The sequence below is a fragment of the Corella eumyota genome, chromosome 4, assembly GCF_963082875.1.
Source record: "Corella eumyota chromosome 4, kaCorEumy4.1, whole genome shotgun sequence".
Lineage (NCBI taxonomy): Eukaryota > Metazoa > Chordata > Ascidiacea > Phlebobranchia > Corellidae > Corella > Corella eumyota.
In genome coordinates, this window is record NC_137493.1 from 7,436,310 (window position 1) to 7,457,725 (window position 21,416).

Genomic DNA, 21,416 nt, shown 5'->3' on the forward strand with positions numbered 1-21,416 from the left:
GCTAATTACTCCTTTTTTGCATTCCTCTGCTCTTTGCTTTTTAATGAATTTGTTTAAGTAGAGTTGGCAAGTAGGGCGTTGTTTCATTGCAGTTTATTTTACTTTATAGTTTTATTTTTAGTTTGTAATGTTTCAATTACGTTTTGTTTACGGGTATTTGTTCTTTGCCCAATGGATTCTGCTGCTCTGTCAAGTGAACTGTAAGTAAATTGTTATTTGTGTATTTATTTCATTTAAATTATTTTTATAACTTTGTTAGTTGAATAACATGGTTTAAAATTAAAATTTGTTTTTTAATAAAAAAAATTGTGATTACAAAATCTACTGTATAGGTCAACCAAATCAATTGGCTCAAAGACAAGTTGTTCAAAGTGATGGTGAACCTCAACTATGGAGATGTGATGATGAGCAGTTGATATCTATCGACTACTTATGTGACAGCCACGTGGATTGTTACGATAAATCTGACGAAGCTTACAAGTATTGTGGTAAGCTTTTTCTAGTCAGAAAAATGCTGTACATGTTTAATGTATTATGGTTTTATAATACAAGACCTATATAAATGTTACTGGTTTCAATATTAGTTTTTTATGCTAATTAATCATATAATATAAATGTTACTCTTTTTAAAGTTAGTTTTTATGGTAACAATAGTATTTTATGGTAACCAAACATTTCCAATTTAAATTTGCGTAACTGACATTTCTAAATGTCTATTATCTATATTCAACAATTTTTAAGGTTGCCTAAAGAATTTTGAATGTGCATCAACGCCAGAATGTATTCCATCTCATTATCAGTGTGATGGAGTGAACGATTGTATTGATGAGTCGGACGAACAAGGTTGCGAAAAATCAAGGGTATGTAATAGGGATGGGCCGAGTCGAATCCGAGTCCGAGTACTCGACCCGAGTATTGAGTTTTTCAGGATTCGGGCTCGTCGAATATTTTTTTTGGACTCGGCTGCCGAATCTCACGCATGTGTTTTTAATCAATTGTAACAATTATAAGAGAGACGGTATTTCATTTTTTTTTGAGATATTAAACTTGTCTGGACATGTCTGCTTTTGTTGCCGTAGCAACGTTTATCGTAATTGTGCAATAATTGCGCAACAATGCGAAGCTTATAATACAGGAGTAACAGTGTGCTGCTTTTATATTCATTTAAAAATGACATCAAAAACATCATACGTATGGAATTATTTCGATATTTGTTTAAAAGATAATTGTAAGGCTATTTGCAGTTTGTGCAATTCCCATATTAGCCGCGGTAAAAGCAATGCTAATTTTACAACAAGTTAGTTAATAAAACATCTTTTATCGCGCCATAATATTGATGTAAAAAACAGGACTAGCGAACAAGAACAGGCATCGACCAGTATGGAAATATTTGCAAAAAAAAGAAAATCTCAGCTTACAATCGATGATGTTTTAACCAAAAAGCAAAGTTTTTTGCCCAACCATCCACTGACGCAAGCCATTACCAAACGTATTTGTGAGATGATCGCCATCGATTTTTTACCACTTTCTATCTTAGAAAACAAAGGATTTCAGCGATTAATGAATGAGATTCAACCTCGGTATAACATTGAGATTCAACCTCGGTATAACATTGAGATTCAACCTCGGTATAACAAAGAATACCAATTAGCAAACGAGATGCCTCACAAGGCCAAAAGCAACCCCGTGAAGCATATTTTTACAACGACATTATTTACGACACTTGTGCGATGGCTTCAGTATTAGATCCACGAATAAAAACATCGTGGTGTGCAGATGATAAAGAAATACTGCGTATAAAAAACCTGATTGAACAGGCCGCCATTAAACATCATACTACTAGTGACGGCATCGATGATTCAAGCGAGCCATCATCATTTTGCGATGAAAATATTGATAGCATCGTCTTTGACTGTAAATATTGATAGCATCGTCTTTGATTTCTTCTAACACTCTCTGCACACATGATCAACACTTTCGCCATCACGTTGTGGTTTGTGATAAGAAATGTTTACAGCGTCGGTCCCTTGGCCTCACACTCACCTCATATTGGAACATCGTGAGTGACAATTTTTTATCAACCTTTTTCTTTATTTTTTGTATATATTTGGTGTTTTAACCAAGGATTAGATTGATATCAGATATATAACATTGAATTTTTCTGCCTTCGGTTGTGTTTAGATGATTTTGTTTGTTTTATTATTAAATCAATTTAGATTTTTTTTTTATTGTGTAATTTATATTAAATTTTTTGACTATTTCACAAATGAAATTTAAAATTAATATTTTATAACTAAAAAGGTTCTTAACTTTACTAAGCCATTTTTTGTTTTATTGATATTCCTTTATTACATCATTTGTTAAAATAGAAAAAAAATCAATTTCGTAATCTGACGTAATTTTTGGCCTTTTTAAAATGCTCATTTAGTAGTCTATGTTATTGTCATGACAGCTAAATTAAATCACCTGTCAATAGGTTTGAAATAATTTTTTTTTTGTTTATTAAAATTTTTTTTTGAAATAATTTTTTTTGATTAAAAAACATTATTTTACCAAAATTAATTGCTCAAAAACAATGTAAACATCAAATTTTAATTGCAACAACAAAAAAAAGTAATTTAAAATAATCTCAATATTTCTAGTAAAATGAATAGTCATAATTGGGTTTTATTCTATATAACACCTGGTATTAAATTAATATTTTTTTGTTTAGGATCTTTATAATGGTGATTGTTTTCTTGTTATTTATTCCTGTATTTGGACTCACAACTTTTCATATAACGCTGGTGGCAAGAGGTAGAACGACTAATGAGCAGGTAAAAGTCACATAAAATAGAAATATTTTTGTCTCCTTTACTTAAGCACCTTTTGTCTGTGTTTTAGATAAAATTTGTAGCACAAAAAAATATTAATGTAGTAATAAACTGCATTAAATGCTTTTAAGCCTTCAAAATTTTATTTAAACTTTTAAATTTATTTTTTAAACTGCATCAATTACTTTTTTGATATCAAAAATTTTATTTAAAATTATTCTTTGTAGGTTTTTATAGACATAGGAATTTATGTTTCATAATTTTGAACAAGCTGTTTTGTTGAACTTTTTATTTTTAGGTGACTGGTAAATTTCAAAATGGAATTAATCCATTTGATGATGGCTGTTCCAAGAATTGTTCAAGAACTTTTTGTACTTCTGAGTCACCAAAGTAAGACTTTGTTTCTTTTTACAAAATCTCTAAAATTTGTCCAGGTTTTAAGACTTTCTTTTTCTTAAGACAGATTCTTAATATATTTAGTCTGAACAGGTTTTAACTAAATGACTAATTGCAAAACCCTGAAAAAAAGCCTAAAATCAATACCAATTTGATTTTAATAGTATTAATTTTTTTAAATTATTTTCCTGTCATTTTATATTATGTTTAACTTAAAATGAGGAAAAAATTGATTTTTAGGATTTCTAATTTTTTTTTAAATATTACGTAACAAATATTTTAATTTTTAAATTTTTTTTTTTTTAACTGTTTATCAATTTGTTAAATGTGTAAATATGAGCAATGACAATGTAAACAAAATAAGCCCTAAGGTATTTACTTTAAAATCTTAGCCCAGAATTCAAACTTACAAATTACAAATGTATTAATTAATGTTAAACATCACAAATCAATATTTTTTCCACAAATAAAATGAAAATATTATACCCGTAAATTACAATTTTGATTAATTTAATTTTTTAATTAAAATTTTTCAGGTATATTGATTATCCAACTACGGATCCAACTAAATATACTTTAGCAAGTACAATTCGAAACCGAGCCCTTTCGTCCAGTATGGTGGTTATAAAAGTTCATGAAAATGGTCATTCACAGCCAGTTACTATGCTTAAAGAAGTAAGTTATTTCTTTTTACTTTTAAAAAAAAAAATTGTAATATTACAACTAAGATTAATTTTGTAATAATTTAATTTTTCTTGCGAGAAAAAATTTTCACTGCTAAACAAGTATTTAGAAAAAATTGTTTATTAAAACTGTTTTAACAAACAATAATGTCTTTTTAACAGAAATATTTGTGATTTCACAGTGTTATTTTTGTTATCTTTCCTGTCAAATTTTATCAATATTACTATTGATTACCTTAAATATTCCTTCGAAAATTAACAATAAATATTTATTACAAATAAACTTTTAATATTTTATCAATATATTTCAAATTTTAAACAAACTCACATGGCATTTTTAAACACTTACGCTTTTTATAAATAATTTACAAGCTTCTGTCTAGAGTGTAGTAATGACGTAATTTCTGAATTTACAAGTTTAAGAATGTTATGCTTGGGTTGTCCTCATGCTGAAAACATTTTAGTTAAGTTTTCCCTCAATTGTTTTTACTTAAACAAAGGCTACTTTAATAATTTCATTCATTTTCTGGTTTTATGTTATTAGCAAATAGTGAAGATTTTTTTTATGTAAATTAAGTTATCAGAAAATTTTCTTTTTTTTAACTTTTTCGTTTTTCTTAGCCTAACTTTGAAGAGATCCCATTGGACGATGGTTTGTCACCTGACACTGAGGCTCCTCCTCCCAAGCCACCTACTTTTAGTTTAGATCCGAATGCAAAAGAATTTAATCCTTACTACTCTGGTATTTCAGTAGAAAGTGAAGTTCGGGAAAAGTAAGTAGAAAACTTTACCCACAAACAAGGCCCACAAACATATTTGGTTTTTTCTAACAGTTTAGATTATGGGAAAATATTTTAAAGCTCAATGGTCTTGTTGTTTTGAAACCACGAAACTTTTTCAATTTTTTCAGTGTGTTTATTCCCTTATTTGAATGCCATTTTGCAATTAAAACATTAAAAATATAAGGATTTACATGTATAAAGTTTTTTATCATAAATTATAAAAAATTTAAGTTTTTTTTTAAATTATTTTTGGTTATCATCAGGCCAGTAATGAGTGGAAGAGATGATATAGAAATGCAACAAATGGCGATAGAACCAAGTGTTAAAATTATTAATGGTGGATCTAATTTGAGAAGAAGTCAACACAGAAAGGTAAGACTAAAGCAAATGTGTTTTTGATTTCATGTATGTTAATATTAAATTTTTAAATATGTATATACAATAAAGTTTAATGAGCGATTTAAAAATTTATTTATTCGATTTAAAAAAGCCTTTATTATATAAAAAAATGTCAGTTATTTTTTCATGGGCAATTGAATGTTGCAACTATTTTTTGGCAAGTTATTTATTATTAGCAGTTTTAATAATTTACAATCAGCCTGTAGGATGGAAAATCAACTAGCAGTTAAAATATACTTCGCTATAGAACATAAAGGCATTGTAATACTGCATTTTGTTCCTTTCAAATTATTAAAACTAAAAAAAATTGTGCCTATTTTTTGTTAGTGCCAGCTGTCATCTAAGCCCTAATTTTTATATCAATATTTTATAGGAATTGGACCCTGGTCGTTTTAGACCTAAGATCACAGCAATCACGATGAACAATAAATATGATGACTCACCAAGGTCGAAAGACATCAATATGCCTAGTCAGAGTGATGATTGTAGCATGACAGATGCAAGTTTGGGTGGAGATTCAATCAGAGGAAGTTTAACTCTTTCCGAGTCTGTCTTTAAAAACTTTTTTAATGGGGCTGGCAAAGGTATAAAAACAAAATGAAGTGCTTTTAATTTACTTTTTCCTAATTTAGTTATATCTATTTAAAATTTATATAAGATTTTTACTAGTGCAATTATTATTTTTATCTAGTCAATTAATTTTTTTATCCTTTTTTATTAATTGGCTATATTTTGATCAGAACTTCTTAACCGAGGTTCAATGAGCTCACTTAACAACCGCCTCGACCTTTCCTCCTCTTCTGATGAAGATGATACAGAGGAGAACAAGAAAGGGAGAGAAGATCGAAAATCTCATCGCTCCCTCATCAACACAACATCAAATCCCCTCCCTCTTAAACACAAAAATGTTCCCCCTGAAAACCAAGAACTGCTTCAACAAAGTGATAAAATTGATCGATATCGGTCAAAATCAGTTAATAATAGTAACAGTACTTATAGCCCAAGCAACATGTCTTATGCAACTAGGAAATCGAATGGTGTAACTTACGATAACAATCAAAAACCACCTCTAAAATCAGGCACTGGTGATTACGATAATATAGACGCTATGTGGTTGCCCCCGCGTAATAATATAAGTTTTTCTCGAAAAGACATGATCGATTTAAACTTGAATAATTGTAATAATTCTGCTGTGTCTGATTTCGATGATTCCTCTGCGCTTATTTCACCAAATTATGATAATCTGAATTCGAATATTGATGAGTATTATGGGTTAAACAAAGATCAGGTAAGTTTTATCAGTGTTTTTTATGATTTTATTTTTTAGATGCGACACATTTTACTAACTTTGTTCTTAGGTCACTGACAAGTTAGATGCAGCTTTGAAGGAAGCAAACTTACATGCAGAGGAGGCTGAAAAACAGCTTAAAAACCTTGGTACCAGCACCACTGCTACTACTATGACTGACAGTGGTTGCGAGTTAACTCTACGTACAACCATAGATGGCGCTGTTGTTAATAAGCTCTCTAACGAACAGAATATTGTTTCCGATAACTTTGTCACCTGTAATGGAAATGCCATTTCTGATAATCGCTCGATGTCGGATTTGGCAGATAAAAATGTTCCGCTTAAAAACGGAAACCCTGTGATTCGAACTCGGTCAAAAACTAGGCCAAGATCTACTCCTGCAGCCCGCCACCTGCTGGTTGGATTGCCAAAATACGAGAAACTTCCGCCTTCTGGTCGAGTTTCAGCGATTATAGGTCGATTTGAACATAAAAATGAGGACGATAATAACGACCAACTTGTGACCTCGACTTCTAACCAAAATTTGGGAGATGGCAGTCACAACGACTACCCTCTTCCTCCTAATTCACAAATTGGTCATGAGCCTTATTTAGAACAAGGTAAGACAACAAGGTTTGAGAAACAAAGCCTAATTGCCAAATAAAATCCAAACATGTAAATAGCTATAATAAAAAAAAACGTTTTTGGTTAAAAATTCCCAAATTTTGTCAACAAAAACGCTATAGTCAGGTTGTTTGTTGATAAAATTTCTCCTAAACGTAATTAAGCTGGTCAAATCTTACTAATTTCAATAAAATAACAAATAACCCAACTTTTTACTTACTAACAGTCAAATAGTAGGTGTAAAATAATTGTTTAAAAGGCTAGGAGTATTCATATTCCTACAATTGTAAATTGGATTACAATTAACAAACCTTATTGTGTTCGCTTAGTTTTTTAACCTTTTTTTTGAGTTTATTCATTCGTAGTACATAAAAAGATAGCATGAGCGTCTTTTGTTCTTTATTTTCGATTGTGTAGTTTTGTTACTTCTTGAGTGAACCTTTAACGTGCAATGGTATTGAAACCAACGTATTTTTGCTATTTCTAACTTTAAAACCCGTCTGTATTGTAGATACTAAATAAACACAGTTGTGCTTTTTTAATTTAACTAGAATTATTTAATGCGATTTTAAATTTAACTTAAAATTTTTTTTGGTAAGATTATCAACATTATTAAAATGGTATAGTATTTAAAATAGGGGTCTGTTTTATTGTTAATAGTTATTCATCTTATTTATTATTGTATATTTTGCACTTTTAATTGTGTAAAAACGTTGTTTTATTTATATAAGAGATGTCAACAATTTGCCTTTAGCAAAAAAAAAGTGTTATAATAAATCTTGAGTCAAAATTTTTTTGGCTAAAACTCCTGTTAATTTTTGGATAAAAGCGATTAAAATTTTCGGTTTGTTTGATTATAATAACATAACGTTTTGCCAGTTCGTTACTAATAAATATTATTTTGTTAAAAACGAGAGAGACACATTTTCGTTTTTCTTCTTCAAACAATTTTATCTTTCTTTGTATTTCACTCGTATTGATGCAATCAAATGCGTTATGTTGAGTTGTGTTTTACCGATCGTTGTGAATATGTACATAGAGTTGTGTGTTAGCCGGTTGAGCTTGCCTTTCTTTGTTAAGTCTTTCTTTGATATGTGCAGTCTTTAATTGAAAATAAATATTCTAACTTAAAAAAGGTGTTGATTTTTGACAAATTCTTTTTAATAAACTACCGAATTTTCGTAAAAACAATTAATTCAGTAAAATCTATGTATAAATCCAAAAGCCAAAAACACTTTGAACTAAACAATTTAACGTAACATGAACGATACACAAAGTTTTATTAAATAATGTGGTTTTCCGCCTTTTTTTATTTACAATTTGGGCTACATTTAAATTTTTTTTATGCAACTTTTGTATTTTCTGACAAAAAATAACTTTCAGGCTAAACTTCGTCGCCAAACTCGTTGTTTTCCAATTTAACAGGATCCTAAATATCTGAAAATTTTAACCTAAAGCCAAGTTTAATAAATTATCTTTAGATTATTATTTTAGGTTAATTTTTCCGTCGGGAAATTTTTTTTATTTCTTCTTTGGTATTCCCTTAGTATCACCTCATTATTTAACTCATCTGAAATAATCGTTTTGGTAAACTGTTTCCTTAAAAATTACCAAATTTTGGTATATTTCTTTCTTTGGGCATGCTTCTCTGTTCGTTATTAAAGACATCTAAAATAATTTTAACAACTTACGCTAAGTAAGCTTCTCTGGGCATATTTTCTGGTTCGCTTTTTAACACATCTAAAATAAATCTTACTAAAAAGTTTAACAATTGAATAAAACTTATTTAATTTTACCGGATTACCTTCTCTGTGCACATTTTCTGCTTCATTATTTAATGCATCTAAAATAAATCGTGTTTTTTAACAATTGTTAAAAAATTATTTTTAATATATTGCTTTTCCTAGGGTTTCTTCTGGTTCTGGTTAAAATAAATCGCAATTAAATTAATGTTACAAACTCATTGAATGTCGGTGTATTACCGTTATCAGGCACATTTTGTTTTACCCCTTTGTTGTCGTCTATTTCTGGCAGGTAGATTTGGGAACTGTTTTGGTAACAATTGGAATTATTTAATGGGTATAAAGTATAATTTAACTATGAGTGTGTTCATTAAGTATCTTGTTACTGTAGGGTTTGTCTAACTATACCCCACGGGACCAACAATACGTTGAACGGAGAATAAAATACGCCCCTTGATCACAGATTGATCTCAGTTAATATAAAAATAATACCGATAATGGGCCCAGAATTGCAACTGTCTAACTCGACTGATACAACAATTGAAATACTCTACAATGTATTCAATATTCAGTACACAAGAAAAACAATTAACAAAAAACAATACTGGCTTAACACTTACAAATCAATATTAAAACTAACTAAAGACCAATTATGAATTGTTAGAACAGGGCAAATCGTATTCTAAATATATGACGTACTAAAAGTAGAATTCCAAAATTATTCCAAGTTACGATACAAATAAAGACAAAAAAAGTCGAAACACAAATCACGTGTCTAAGAACGCTGGAAAAAAGGGAAAAACTTGAAATGACCAGGCGATAAGGCGATCCAAAAAGAAGCGCACAATAGCGGCTAATGGTGTACAACCGAGTGTGAAATTGTATTTAAAATTAATGAGAAAATATAAATCAGTTTTTATATAAATGAACTTACCATTTACCTTTTAATTACTGTTTTTTTTAGTTAACCTGCATATTAAATACACACAGCAAAATTATAATTTATTTAATTTATTTAAACAACATATACATGTAATTATTTAATATGTTAGTGTATCGAACATTATGTAAAAAAAACACAAAATGGAATTTTAATTATTTTTTGGGTATGATAACCGGTTAATATATAACCATTTGTTTTTAGTTTTACTTTACTTAATTTTTTTTAAGTTAATTGTTTACGATTGTCATTGTTTTTATCAGGGTTTATATTTTGGTTAAGTATATATTTGATGTCTTCTGGGGGTACGTTATAAGCGAAGAATCTGTGCTTTTTTACAACTTTTGTACCACCTTCAGGTTCTTGAATTTCTTTTTTCTCAAGTTTAACAACTCCATTACCATTTTCCATAGCGATAGTTAAAAAACAATGCAAAACTAATTCAATTCTTAATTTAGTTTGTTTAGTTTTAAAAAAAATAAATCATTTTATTTAATTAAAAAAAATTGTTGTAAACTCTTTAAAAATGTAAGACATTTAAACCTCCAGTTTTAGTTTTATTTTAATATGCAATTTTACTCTTTTTTGCCACAAACAACTTTGCTGATTAAAAGTACCCTCATGAATTTTTTGTATTTAAATTGTTGCAACTATTTTATTTTTATTTAAACTAATTTGTTAAATACTTTGTTTGTTCTTATAAACGAATACCTGACAACATTTTAAAAAAAGCACACATTTAGTTTGGTCATATGGTTCGCCGTTTGGTTTTAATTTTCTAGTTGACATTAGATATTGTAATTAAAGTCGTGGTTTAAGAAAGTATGTAAATTATATATATAACTTGCAAAATTTGTGAACGGTATCACTTGTTTCGTTGTGTTGATGAACACATTTTGATCAGGTTTTTGTTTCTACGACTGTGGGAGAGAAAGTGTCACAACGCTCAAACGCATATGTATAAGAGTGGAGTGTAAAAATACAATCTACGTATAAAAAATTGTTTTATAAAGAAATCTTGACTTGTAAAACCAGACTTCTTTGTTAAGTTTCTAATTTCCCAGTTGACATCTGAGATTTTTATTGAAGTCTTGGTTGGTTTTAAAAACGTACAAGATTTAAGGTTTTCAATTGTCTACTAGTTGTGTATGAAAGGGTATTTTGATCTGTTTATTTGTTGCTATAGCTGTGAAATGTAGATGGTAATCTTATATTTAACAAAGGTATTTTAATTTAGTGACTCATGTGAAAATTTTAATGCAGCATCTAATGGATATTTCTTTAGTTTGCAAAAAATTACCATTTATATAACTTATATGTAAATGGGAAAACAGCTTGATTCGTTTAAGTTTTAATTTTATATTAATGCATTTCGTAGCTTGCGCTAATAAATAAATATCAGACAATGTTACAAAAATAACACTTAAACCTTTTTGGTTATGTTACTAAAAATAATATATATGTTTTAAAATATACAATTAGAGTTCAGGAAATTGCTCAGTTCATTTTAGTGGCAGAAGATAAGAAAACGTATACTGTAAATGTCAAGACGACCGGTGGTAAAATTTGGTTAAAAATTGATTTAAAGTTAATACTTATGCAATATTTTAAACAAATTCTATTTTAAATATTAACTCTTAGCATTGAACTAGGCATAAAGGCAAACGAGGTGAAGATTATGTCAGACGTTGATGGAAGTTCTGTGGATGGCAATCAAAACCGGGAGGCTGGTAATGCAGAAATAGCTGAACAGCAAGAAATAAAAACTTTGTTTAGTAGTTTTTTATTTAAAATATAACAAACAATATATTTAACATTAAAACACCATTCTATTAAGGATAATAACAACAAATTTTTTTCGAATATAAGAATTCAAACTGTTATTTGCGTATAATTTAAAGCCAGACATAATAATTTGCCATTGCAGTAAAAACTCAATGGCAACATTTGCAATTTTTAATTTTTACTCTACAAAGTTTGTGAATAATACAATAAACATAATAAATATAAAATATTCTAATTACAGTGTGTTATGACGAAAATTTTGTTATAAATGTTTTGTTGTTCTATCTTGTAAGAATACCCATTTTGTAAATGCTTTATAATATATAAATATATATATCTAGTTTAAATACTCGTTTTGTAAAACCTTAATTAGAATATTATATTTCTCATAAAAACTTTAATTTAAAAAAATTGCATGATTAAGTCCCGTTTTACTAGTTTTTGTTTTATCAGTTTTCAGCGCCCCAATTATAAATCAACGTTGCATTTCTTTTAATGTGTCTCGGTACTACCCAGTACCAATCACTGATCTTTTAATAGGTTACGTAGAAATGTCAAACTATTAAAATGGTAATGGTTGATTTTGAAGAATTTTCAAATGTATTGTTTGTACGCGGTATCGTTTACTTTAATAATATTAACTGGTAAAAAAGTGTTAGGCCATAAGTTTCTGTTTCATTAATATAAATAAATCATTTCTTGTTTTGGAAAAAAAACATTTTTAATTTTTATCATTTTAAAACAAAATGTTTTCGGTCACCAGATAAATAAGCACAAACCGTATAATATAAGATATAAGAGTATTATATATTTGTTATGTAAAAATAAAAAAACCTAATATTTGTTTTGAATGATTTGTTTTGTACCTTGTACCATTGCAATACAAGTGTACTCTTCGTAATATTTACAGTGTTGTATTTTTTTAATATTTACGAGGTATTTTTGAAGCGTTGTTTGTAAAAAAAATTTAAAACAAAAAAAACGATTTTCAAATTCTAATTATATGTTTTCTTTCAAGGACTATAAATTTATTCCATTTTTTGAAATAGCATTGGTCCTCTCGGCTTTCAGTAAAGCTTTTTTAAACTTTAATTTGTATCCAACAGGTGACTCACTAGAGATTTTGATGTTTTGTTTTAAGATTTAAAACTGTGTTATTTTGGCGTAGCTTTTTTCAGATTATACAGACACTACGTTAAGGCTGTTTCGCGCCTATATGAAAGTAGATGTTTATCTTTTTGCATATAAAAAATTATATAAAACACTTTCGGTTGGGATATCGCAATTTAAGGAATTTTTAATTAACTGTTAGTTGATCAGGTTAAATATGTTTTTTATGTGTTGTAAGAGTTTCCTGTCTTTAGGTTTTTAATTTTCCTTTTAACATGTGATTTTTTTATTAAAGTCGTGGTTTGAAAAAAAATTACAAGATTGAAGGTTATTAATTGTATGGTTGTTGTGTATGAATGGGTATTTTGATCCTTTTTTGTTGCTATAGCTGTGCAATGTAGATGGCAATCTTATACTTAACAACGGTAATTTTGTTTGATGACTTATATCAAATGTTTTTATTTAGCATATTGTGGACATTGATTTAGTTTGCAAAACAATAAGCATTTCAATAACTTAAGTGTGAATGGAAAAACAGCTTGGTTTGTTTCTATTTTATTTTTATATAAATGCATTTAATAGTTCGCGCTAATGTAAAAAAAATACCAGACAATGTTTAACATTTTTTAAGTGACACGTAAACCTCTTTAGTTATATTCGTGAAAGAAATATCTACGTTTTAAAATATATAACTAGAGTTCAACAGATTATCTGAAGATTTTTTTTCTTATAATATTGATTTTGTTCGTTGGCTAGTTAAGTTCGCCTTTTTTATTAATTTTTATTTGATTTGCAGTCTTTATATAATAAAATAAAAATTCTAACTTAAAAAATGGTTTATTTTAGACATTTTCAGAGTTGAAAAATGAATTAACTTTCTAATAAAAACATTTTGATAAACGGTAAATACGCTGCCAAAATTTAATTAAATTAGTGAGCATAATTGCTTTATGTTTTAGCAAGTTATCTAAAAAAAAAGTATATTTAAAGATTGCTTTGAATTTATATTAATTTTAAGCAATAACGATTGGTTTTTTTTATTTTATACTACTGGTGTTGTTTTTAACATTCACTCATTTTAAGGATTTCGACACAAGAGCTCTCAAACTTGGTATTACATTTCATTAGAGTTTCTTGAACTATTTTGGTATCGTTGCCTTCAACTGTATTTTTTGTGTTGCATGTTAATGTTTTTTGATCCTTTTTTTACTATTACAAGCGTATTTTCCGTGGTAATTGAGATTGGAGAATTTCCCATTTTACTTTCGCATCAAAGTTAACAAAACAGAACAAATTTCTAAAAACATTTAAAAATTACTATGAAAATGTCCGTTATTCGGATTTTAACTTAATTTACCAGTTGTTTACAGCCTTTTCCTTTTAAACTAAACATTGCAAAACTAAATCAAAATTCTACATATTCCAAAGCCTCTGGTATTTACAAAAGTTCGCCAATTTTTTTGTATTTATTTATCCCATCTCATATTTAACAAACAGAAACACTTTTAGCTAATAAATATTTAGAGCTTTGGCACTATCACAATTTACTTGCAATAAAATAAAACAAAGAGATCAAAATGCAATTTAATATAACTAATAAATTATTAACCATTGGTAAATTGTTTACTTAAAAGATCAAATTCATTAAACAAAATAATTGTTTTAAGCTATTTTAACACACAAAACAAATTAAAAAAACACAAACACACTTTAAAAGCAAAGTTAACTTAAAGCCTTTATTGTTTTAGTTAGTTATTCTTTTTTGGCTGATAATTTCAATTTCTGTTGTTTTAAGAACTGCAGCACAGGTCTTTGCAAATTTTTCATCTAGTCTCTTAAAAACTTCTTCAATTTTAGCCCCATCAGCGCATTTGACAGTACTTTTATTCGTAAATGTTAAGGTGTCCTGTTTTTTTGTTGCAATAACGAATGTATTTGTTTCAGTAACTGTATAATAATTTCTCATATTGCAATGGATACCAATTAAATAATACAAAATAAATCTTTAAAAAATTAAAAATACTTTTATAGCATTCAAACATCAAGTACATATTATTTTTTCTTAATTTTTACTTAATTGATTTTTTTTAACAGAGTTATATTTTTTTAAACTCATAACTATAAAACCTAACCAATATAACATGTAACTGCTCTGCGCACTATACCAAATAATTACCAACTCTCGCTGAATGTTAAATATTTAAATAGCACTACTGTAATTTTTATGTAATCAAAAGTCGCATGCATGACAAAATTAATTTCGTAAGGCTTATGGAATAGAATGCATAATAATTTTGACAAAAAAGTATATAAATTAAAATTTGGCAGAGGCGACTTTTATAATTTAACCACTATTTCTTAATTTTAGGCAAAAAAATAAAAAAACATTAAAACAAAAAAATGTCAATTTAGTTTATGATTATTTTTGTTAATGTATTGTATGATTTAAATTGGTAAATTTATTAAAATTTCATTGAAATTGCTTGTTATAAAAATATGATGCACCAATATAGTCGTATTCCTTAATCAGGCAAAAAAGTAACAGAGTTCGACATTTACTGCATTATAATACGCAGTTTTTACCTTTCTTGCCTTTAGATTTGTAAAAATAGCATCCAACTGATATTTTTTGGCTAAGAACGTGCCTCGACCCCATCTAGCGGTGCTGTAATCCTTTAAATATTTCACTTTTCATACGCAATTGGCGTAGTTACTAATGTTTAGGTAACAATCTAAAAGGAATTTTTAAACTCAGATTTAAAATCCAAGACAGTTCAAAGCATGATTATTTTTATAACCGTTTTTTTATTTTTTAGTAACCCTTATATTTAAAGATAATTCCTTTTTTTTATAATTATTTAAAATTTCAACCTTGGCTTTTATGCGTGGTAATGGTATTATAAATTTTAATAGTCATTGCACTACGGTATAGCTGTTTTGCGCTATATAAAAAGTTCGTGATCAAGTTGCTAAAATATTTTTGTTAACGTTTTTGTATGCTTTTTTACGGTTTATAAAATAAATTTGTTACATTAAAAAAGTCAAGTACATTTTACAGTTTTGTTTACAAAATTTAAAATTTTTTTTTTTTTAATTTCAAATTTATTTTTTAACCGCAATGGTTTAAATTATTTATGTTTTCCAGCCGTTGTAAGCGTTTTCCGTGTACTGGTGTTTTTCAAATTTAACCGCAAAAGTTTTCTCTCGCGAAATTCCATCAATAAATGTTGTGTGTAGGCGGTTAAGTATGTAGATGTAAAATACGTGGGCAGTATAAAATTACAATCTGTCTGCGATTTTTGTTAACGTTTTTGAGTTATTTACATTTTGTTTACTTACACAAACTTAGCCTACAATATTAAGCTTTCGTTGTTCGATTTTCTTAATTAAATTTTATTACAGGTTAAACAACGATAAGCGTTATAAGCAAGAACACCAAATACATAAAAATAAATTACAATTCAAAAGTTCACATGTTAGGTTTAAACCCCATATTTCCTGGGTCAACTGGTTTCCAAAAGTCTAAAATTTTAACAAAATAATAATTTATTTTATACACACCGGTTAATTAAATAAACCCAGTGTTTAAACCGCCTGCTTAAAATGTATAGATCATGTTAATAATGTTATGAATTTTATTTGCCTTTTTTTAGTTTTTAAATAAATTTACTTTGAGGAATTAATTCCTTCTCCTATTTGGTTAAGCCCTCAGATTGTTTTGGTTCTAAAACGTGAAATTGTTTTCTCGTTTCCGAATGAACAACTCCATCGGAATGTTTTACTGTAATTTTTTTGGATTGTCTTACAGTTGGTCCGCTATTTGGGTAATCTGAAATAAAAGTTTTTTGCTTAATTATTGTACCATTTAAAAAAAGAGCTTTAAGTACTGAAAATTTAAAATAAATTTAGCATTTTTACCATGTCTAGTTGTGTTTTCTTGTGCCCTTGAGTTGTACATTTCCGCCCTGTAATTGTACATTTCCGCCCTGTAGCAATTGTCGCTGTTTTGGTACCTATTGGTGCTGCTTCCATTTGCCCTTGAATTGTTTTTTTGCTGTTTTTCTTGCCAGCTTGGTTGCGAATTTCGAGGTTCGATGCAATGATCTGAAAATTTAAAACATAGTTTATATTTTATATTTTATATGGTAAAAAAATCACAAAGAATTAAGTTTAATAATTAATTAAAACGTTTCTACCTCTAGCTACTGTTTGGGTTTCAGTCGTTGTTATAATATCGGGTTCGTCATCATTTAAACCGTGTTCAATATTTCTTGTTTGCGAAAACGTTTGACCATTTGCCAACGTTATAGACGAACTTTGGCTGCTCACCCATTTGGGTGATTTCTTGAAAACGTTGATACCCCTACAAAATTCTGCAAAATATTGAAGTAATTATTGTTTTGCATTTAAAGTATAAAATTTGATTTGGACTTACCTAAAATTGATTCCATATTTCCCATTAGAAAACACACATCAGTTAAAGTTTATCAAACAAATCTACAATTTTAAATACGATATAAAATTATTTTTTTATTATAACATAAGATGTTAATATCAAATGTTTACCAACGAAAAGTTTTAAATTTACACACCAAAAAATGTCTTTATTTACAAATTAAACCACAAAACACTATTAAAATTACACAAAATAAACAAAAGTCTAATAGTTTTTGTTAAGTCAGTTTGTTATCCGTTTTTTATTGCTGAGTGGTTGACATCTGCAATGGCCAATGCTGTTATTTTTGTGGTGGCGTTGTCGAATTGTGAATTCAGTTTATCCAGCGTTCTTTTGGTGTTATCGAAGTCCATGTCTTTAATAGTGTCCGTGCTTTTAAACTTTAAGGTTTGTCCATTTTTCAAAGTGAGAACTACTTCTTTTTCAGAAGTCACTTCGTTAGAATATGTATGACCCATTTTATTATACTTAAACTTAAAATAATTTTTAAAACTTAATGATCTTTTTTCCAAGAACAATAAAAAAAAAATTTATTTATATTTTTTTAGTTACTGTAACAGCTTTTTACTCTGCAAGATTTTCTAACTTACTTAAAAATTGCTGACTGTTCTTATCTTTTATAGAACGACTCGCCTTTTTTGTTAGTCTGATTAAGACTTTTTTTAGTTAGTGTTGCCGTACCAAAGTTAACACAGTTAGAATATAATTATAAATACTTATTTAAGTGTACAAAAAAAATATTTTTTTAAACTAAATTATCTTTATTCTAAGAACAATAAAAAAATATTAATTTTTTTAGAATATTATATTATTATTATTATATTATTTTTTTTTATTATATTATTTTAGTTACTGTAACAGCTTTTCTTCTCTGCAAGATATTCTAACTAAAAATACAAATAAAATTGCTGGCTGTGCTTATCTTTTATAGAACGACTTGCCCTTTTTTTAGACTGATTAAGACTTTGGTGTTGCCGTACTAAAGTAAACACAGTTAGAATATTATTATTAATGCTTATTTAAGTAGACAATTTTATAGTTACAAGTATTTTTAGAAGTTTAAAGAAAAAATTATAAAAAAAAATTAAAAAAAGTAACATTGTTTGACATTTACTGCAATATTATACGCAGTTTTTAGCTTTTTTGCCTTTAGATTTGTAAAAATAGCATCCAAATGCTATTTTTTGGCTAAGAACGTGCTTTGAGTCCATCTAGCGGTGCTGTAATACTTTTTAATATTTTATTTTACATACGCAAGTGACGTAGTTATTATTGTTTAGGTAACAGTTTAATTTAGTAGGAATTTTTAAACCAAGATTTAAAATCCAAGACAGTTCAAAGCATGATTATTTTTATAACCGTTTTTTTATTTTTTAGTAACCCTTATATTTAAAGATAATTCCCCTTTTTTTATAATTATTTAAAATTTCTACCTTGGCTTTTTTGCGTGGTAATGGTATTATATATTTAGATAGTCATTGCACTACGTTATAGCTGTTTTGCGCTATATAAAAAGTTCGTGATCAAGTTGCTAAAATATTTTTGTTAAAGTTTTTGTATGCTTTTTTACGGTTTATAAAATAAATTTGTTACATTAAAAAAGTCAAGTATCTTTTACAGTTTTGTTTACAAAATTTTAAATTTATTTTTTTAAATTTCAAATTTATTTTTTAACTGCAATAGATTAAAGTTATTTATGTTTTCCAGCTGTTGTAAGCGTTTTCCGTGTACTGGTGTTTTCCAAATTTAACCGCAAAAGTTTTCTCTCGCGAAATTTCATCAATAAATGTTGAGTGTATGCGGTGAAGTATGTAAATGTAAAATACGTGGGCAGTATAAAATAACCGTCTATGTCTGCGATTTTTGTTAACGTTTTTGAGTTATTTACATTTTGTTTACTTATACATATTTAGCCTACAATATTAAGCTTTCGTTGTTCAATTTTCTTAATTAAATTTTATTACAGGTTAAACAACGATAAGCGTTATAAGCAAGAACACCATGTACATAAAAATAATTTAAAATTCACAAGTTTACATGTTAGGTTTGAACCCCATATTTCCTGGGTCAACTGGTTTCCAAAAGTCTAAAATTTCAACAAGATAAAAATTTATTGTATACACATCGATTAATTTAATAAAGCCAGTGTTTAAACAGTCTAGACCGTATTAAGGATGTTAAACATTATTTTTTGACTAATATTTATTTAAATTGCTGTTTTTTTTCAATTTTTAAGTTAATTTACCTTGAGGAATTAATTCCTTCTCCTTTTTGGTTAAGCCCTCAGATTGTTTTGGTTCTAAAACGTGAAATTGTTTTCTCGTTTCCGAATGAACAACTCCATCGGAATGTTTTACTGTAATTTTTTTGGATTGTCTTACAGTTGGTCCGCTATTTGGGTAATCTGAAATAAAAGTTTTTTGCTTAATTATTGTACCATTTAAAAAAAGAGCTTCAAGTACTGGTAAATTAAAATAAATTTAGAATTTTTACCATGTTTAATTGTGTTTTCTTGTGCCCTTGAATTGTACATTTCCGCCCTGTAGTAATTGTCGCTGTTTTGGTACCTATTGGTGCTGCTTCCATTTGCCCTTGAATTGTTTTTTTGCTGATTTTCTTGCCAGCTTGGTTGCGAGTTTCGAGGTTCGATGCAATGATCTGAAAATTTAAAACAGAGTTTATATTTTATATGGTAAAAAAATCACAAAGAATTAAGTTTAATAATTAATTAAAACGTTTCTACCTCTAGCTACTGTTTGGGTTTCAGTCGTTGTTATAATATCGGGTTCGTCATCATTTAAACCGTGTTCAATATTTCTTGTTTCCGAAAACGTTTCACCATTTGCCAACGTTATAGACGAACTTTGGCTGCTTACCCATTTGGGTGATTTCTTGAAAAGGCTGATACCCCTACAATATTCTGAAAAATATTAAAGTATTTATTGTTTTGCATTTAAAGTATAAAATTCGATTTGAATTTACCTAAAATTGATTCCATATTTCCCATTAGAAAACACACATCAGTTAAAGTTTATCCAACAAATCTACAATTTTAAATACGATATAAAATTATTTTTTTATTATAACATAAGATGTTAATATCAAATGTTTACCAACGAAAAGTTTTAAATTTACACACCAAAAAATGTCTTTATTTACAAATTAAACCACAAAACACTATTAAAATTACACAAAATAAACAAAAGTCTAATAGTTTTTGTTTAGTCAGTTTGTTATCCGTTTTTTATTGCTGAGCGGTTGACATCTGCAATGGCCAATGCTGTTATTTTTGTGGTGGCGTCGTCGAATTGTGAATTCAGTTTGTCCAGCGTTTTTTTGGTGTTATCGAAGTCCATGTCTTTAATGGTGTCCGTGCTTGTAAACTTTAAGGTTTGTCCTTCTTTCAAAGTGAGAACTACTTCTTTTTCAGAAGTCACTTCGTTAGAATATGTATGTCCCATTTTAATATACTTGAGCTGAAAATACTTTTTAAAACTAAATGATTTTTATTCCAAGAACAATAAAAAAAAATATTTATTTATATTTTTTTAGTTACTGTAACAGCTTTTTACTCTGCAAGATTTTCTAACTAACTTAAAAATTGCTGGCTGTACTTATCTTTTATAGAACGACTCGCCTTTTTTGTTAGCCTGATTAAGACTTTTTTTAGTTAGTGTTGCCGTACCAAAGTTACCACAGTTAGAATATAATTATAAATACTTATTTAAGTGTACAATTTTATAGTTACAAGTATTTTTATAAATTTAAAGAAAAAATTTTCTTTTACAACTAACAAAACTTTAATTATTGCAAAAACAGCGCACACGGTTTTTTAGCATGGGAACTCTGTGAATTAAATTCAAGTACGCAAACTTATCACGTCATGCAAAACTACCGATCGCGAAAAATTCGTCAGTGCATTTGTTATCTCTATGCTGTTCCCAGAGGACTTAAATAAAACCAAATTTTGTTTTTGAAGAAGGGGTTTTCCCAATAAATTTAAATACATGATTTTTGACATTTAATAATCCCGGTATTGCTTGTGTTTATGATTAAACAGTTTTCCCACTGCTGCAAAATTAACATACTAATAAATAAACACGCGGGACATTTTATAGGTATCACAGTATCTTTGATGTTAAAATGTTGCGGGGCCTAGCTTTATTGTATGCAAACAATTTTTACATAAGTGTTTGTATAACAAAATAAATTTAACGCAAGTGTTATTATTATTAGAATAAATTAATTAGGATTTGTTATTTAATGTAAATTATGTGTAGTCGTACATATAGTTTTTTTTTACCTTTAAAGTGCCTTGCGTGGGCGTACAAGTTGTTTTTTAATGGTGGGTTTTCAAGTTTATTGTTGCTAAGGAGTGTGATATTGAATTTTATGCCT

General features: G+C 28.0%; 3 protein-coding genes across 3 annotated transcripts; 1 reads left to right on the forward strand and 2 right to left on the reverse strand.

Moving 5' to 3' along the window:
• Nucleotides 1-171: 171 nt before the first annotated feature.
• Nucleotides 172-8,111, forward strand: LOC145750725 (uncharacterized). Its single transcript, XM_082566809.1, has 12 exons — nt 172-193; nt 333-488; nt 742-997; nt 1,350-1,628; nt 2,714-2,816; nt 3,112-3,203; nt 3,746-3,884; nt 4,514-4,665; nt 4,938-5,046; nt 5,447-5,657; nt 5,814-6,361; nt 6,432-8,111. Exons 1-12 carry the CDS (start codon nt 172-174, stop codon nt 7,023-7,025), a joined length of 2,661 nt encoding a protein of 886 aa, XP_082422935.1. The 3' UTR covers nt 7,026-8,111.
• A 7,826-nt stretch (nt 8,112-15,937) lies between these two features.
• On the reverse strand, nt 15,938-17,540 carry LOC145751318 (uncharacterized). The gene is made up of 5 exons (XM_082567432.1): nt 16,998-17,540; nt 16,759-16,935; nt 16,481-16,666; nt 16,233-16,391; nt 15,938-16,084 (listed from the first exon to the last, which is right to left on the reverse strand). Exons 1-4 carry the CDS (start codon nt 17,020-17,022, stop codon nt 16,255-16,257), a joined length of 525 nt encoding a protein of 174 aa, XP_082423558.1. The 5' UTR covers nt 17,023-17,540; the 3' UTR covers nt 15,938-16,084; nt 16,233-16,254.
• A 1,420-nt stretch (nt 17,541-18,960) lies between these two features.
• On the reverse strand, nt 18,961-20,599 carry LOC145751315 (uncharacterized). The gene is made up of 5 exons (XM_082567430.1): nt 20,001-20,599; nt 19,762-19,938; nt 19,512-19,676; nt 19,264-19,422; nt 18,961-19,104 (listed from the first exon to the last, which is right to left on the reverse strand). The coding sequence occupies exons 1-5, from the start codon at nt 20,023-20,025 to the stop codon at nt 19,052-19,054; spliced, it is 579 nt and encodes a 192-aa protein (XP_082423556.1). The 5' UTR covers nt 20,026-20,599; the 3' UTR covers nt 18,961-19,051.
• Between the last annotated feature and the right edge of the window lie 817 nt (nt 20,600-21,416).

Excerpts from the sequence above, each read along its gene's own strand:
- LOC145751315 (XM_082567430.1), bottom strand. The coding sequence starts at position 20,025 with ATGGGAAATATGGAATCAATTTTAG. Across the intron at positions 19,677-19,761 it reads AACCCAAACAGTAGCTAGAG|ATCATTGCATCGAACCTCGA; the intron begins GTAGAAACGTTT and ends TTAAATTTTCAG. Across the intron at positions 19,105-19,263 it reads GAAGGAATTAATTCCTCAAG|ACTTTTGGAAACCAGTTGAC; the intron begins GTAAATTAACTT and ends TTGAAATTTTAG.
- LOC145750725 (XM_082566809.1), top strand. The coding sequence starts at position 172 with ATGGATTCTGCTGCTCTGTCAA. Across the intron at positions 998-1,349 it reads GCATGTGTTTTTAATCAATT|GACTAGCGAACAAGAACAGG; the intron begins GTAACAATTATA and ends TGTAAAAAACAG. Across the intron at positions 5,047-5,446 it reads GAAGAAGTCAACACAGAAAG|GAATTGGACCCTGGTCGTTT; the intron begins GTAAGACTAAAG and ends AATATTTTATAG.
- LOC145751318 (XM_082567432.1), bottom strand. The coding sequence starts at position 17,022 with ATGGGAAATATGGAATCAATTTTAG. Across the intron at positions 16,667-16,758 it reads AACCCAAACAGTAGCTAGAG|ATCATTGCATCGAACCTCGA; the intron begins GTAGAAACGTTT and ends TTAAATTTTCAG. Across the intron at positions 16,392-16,480 it reads AGAAAACACAACTAGACATG|ATTACCCAAATAGCGGACCA; the intron begins GTAAAAATGCTA and ends CTTTTATTTCAG.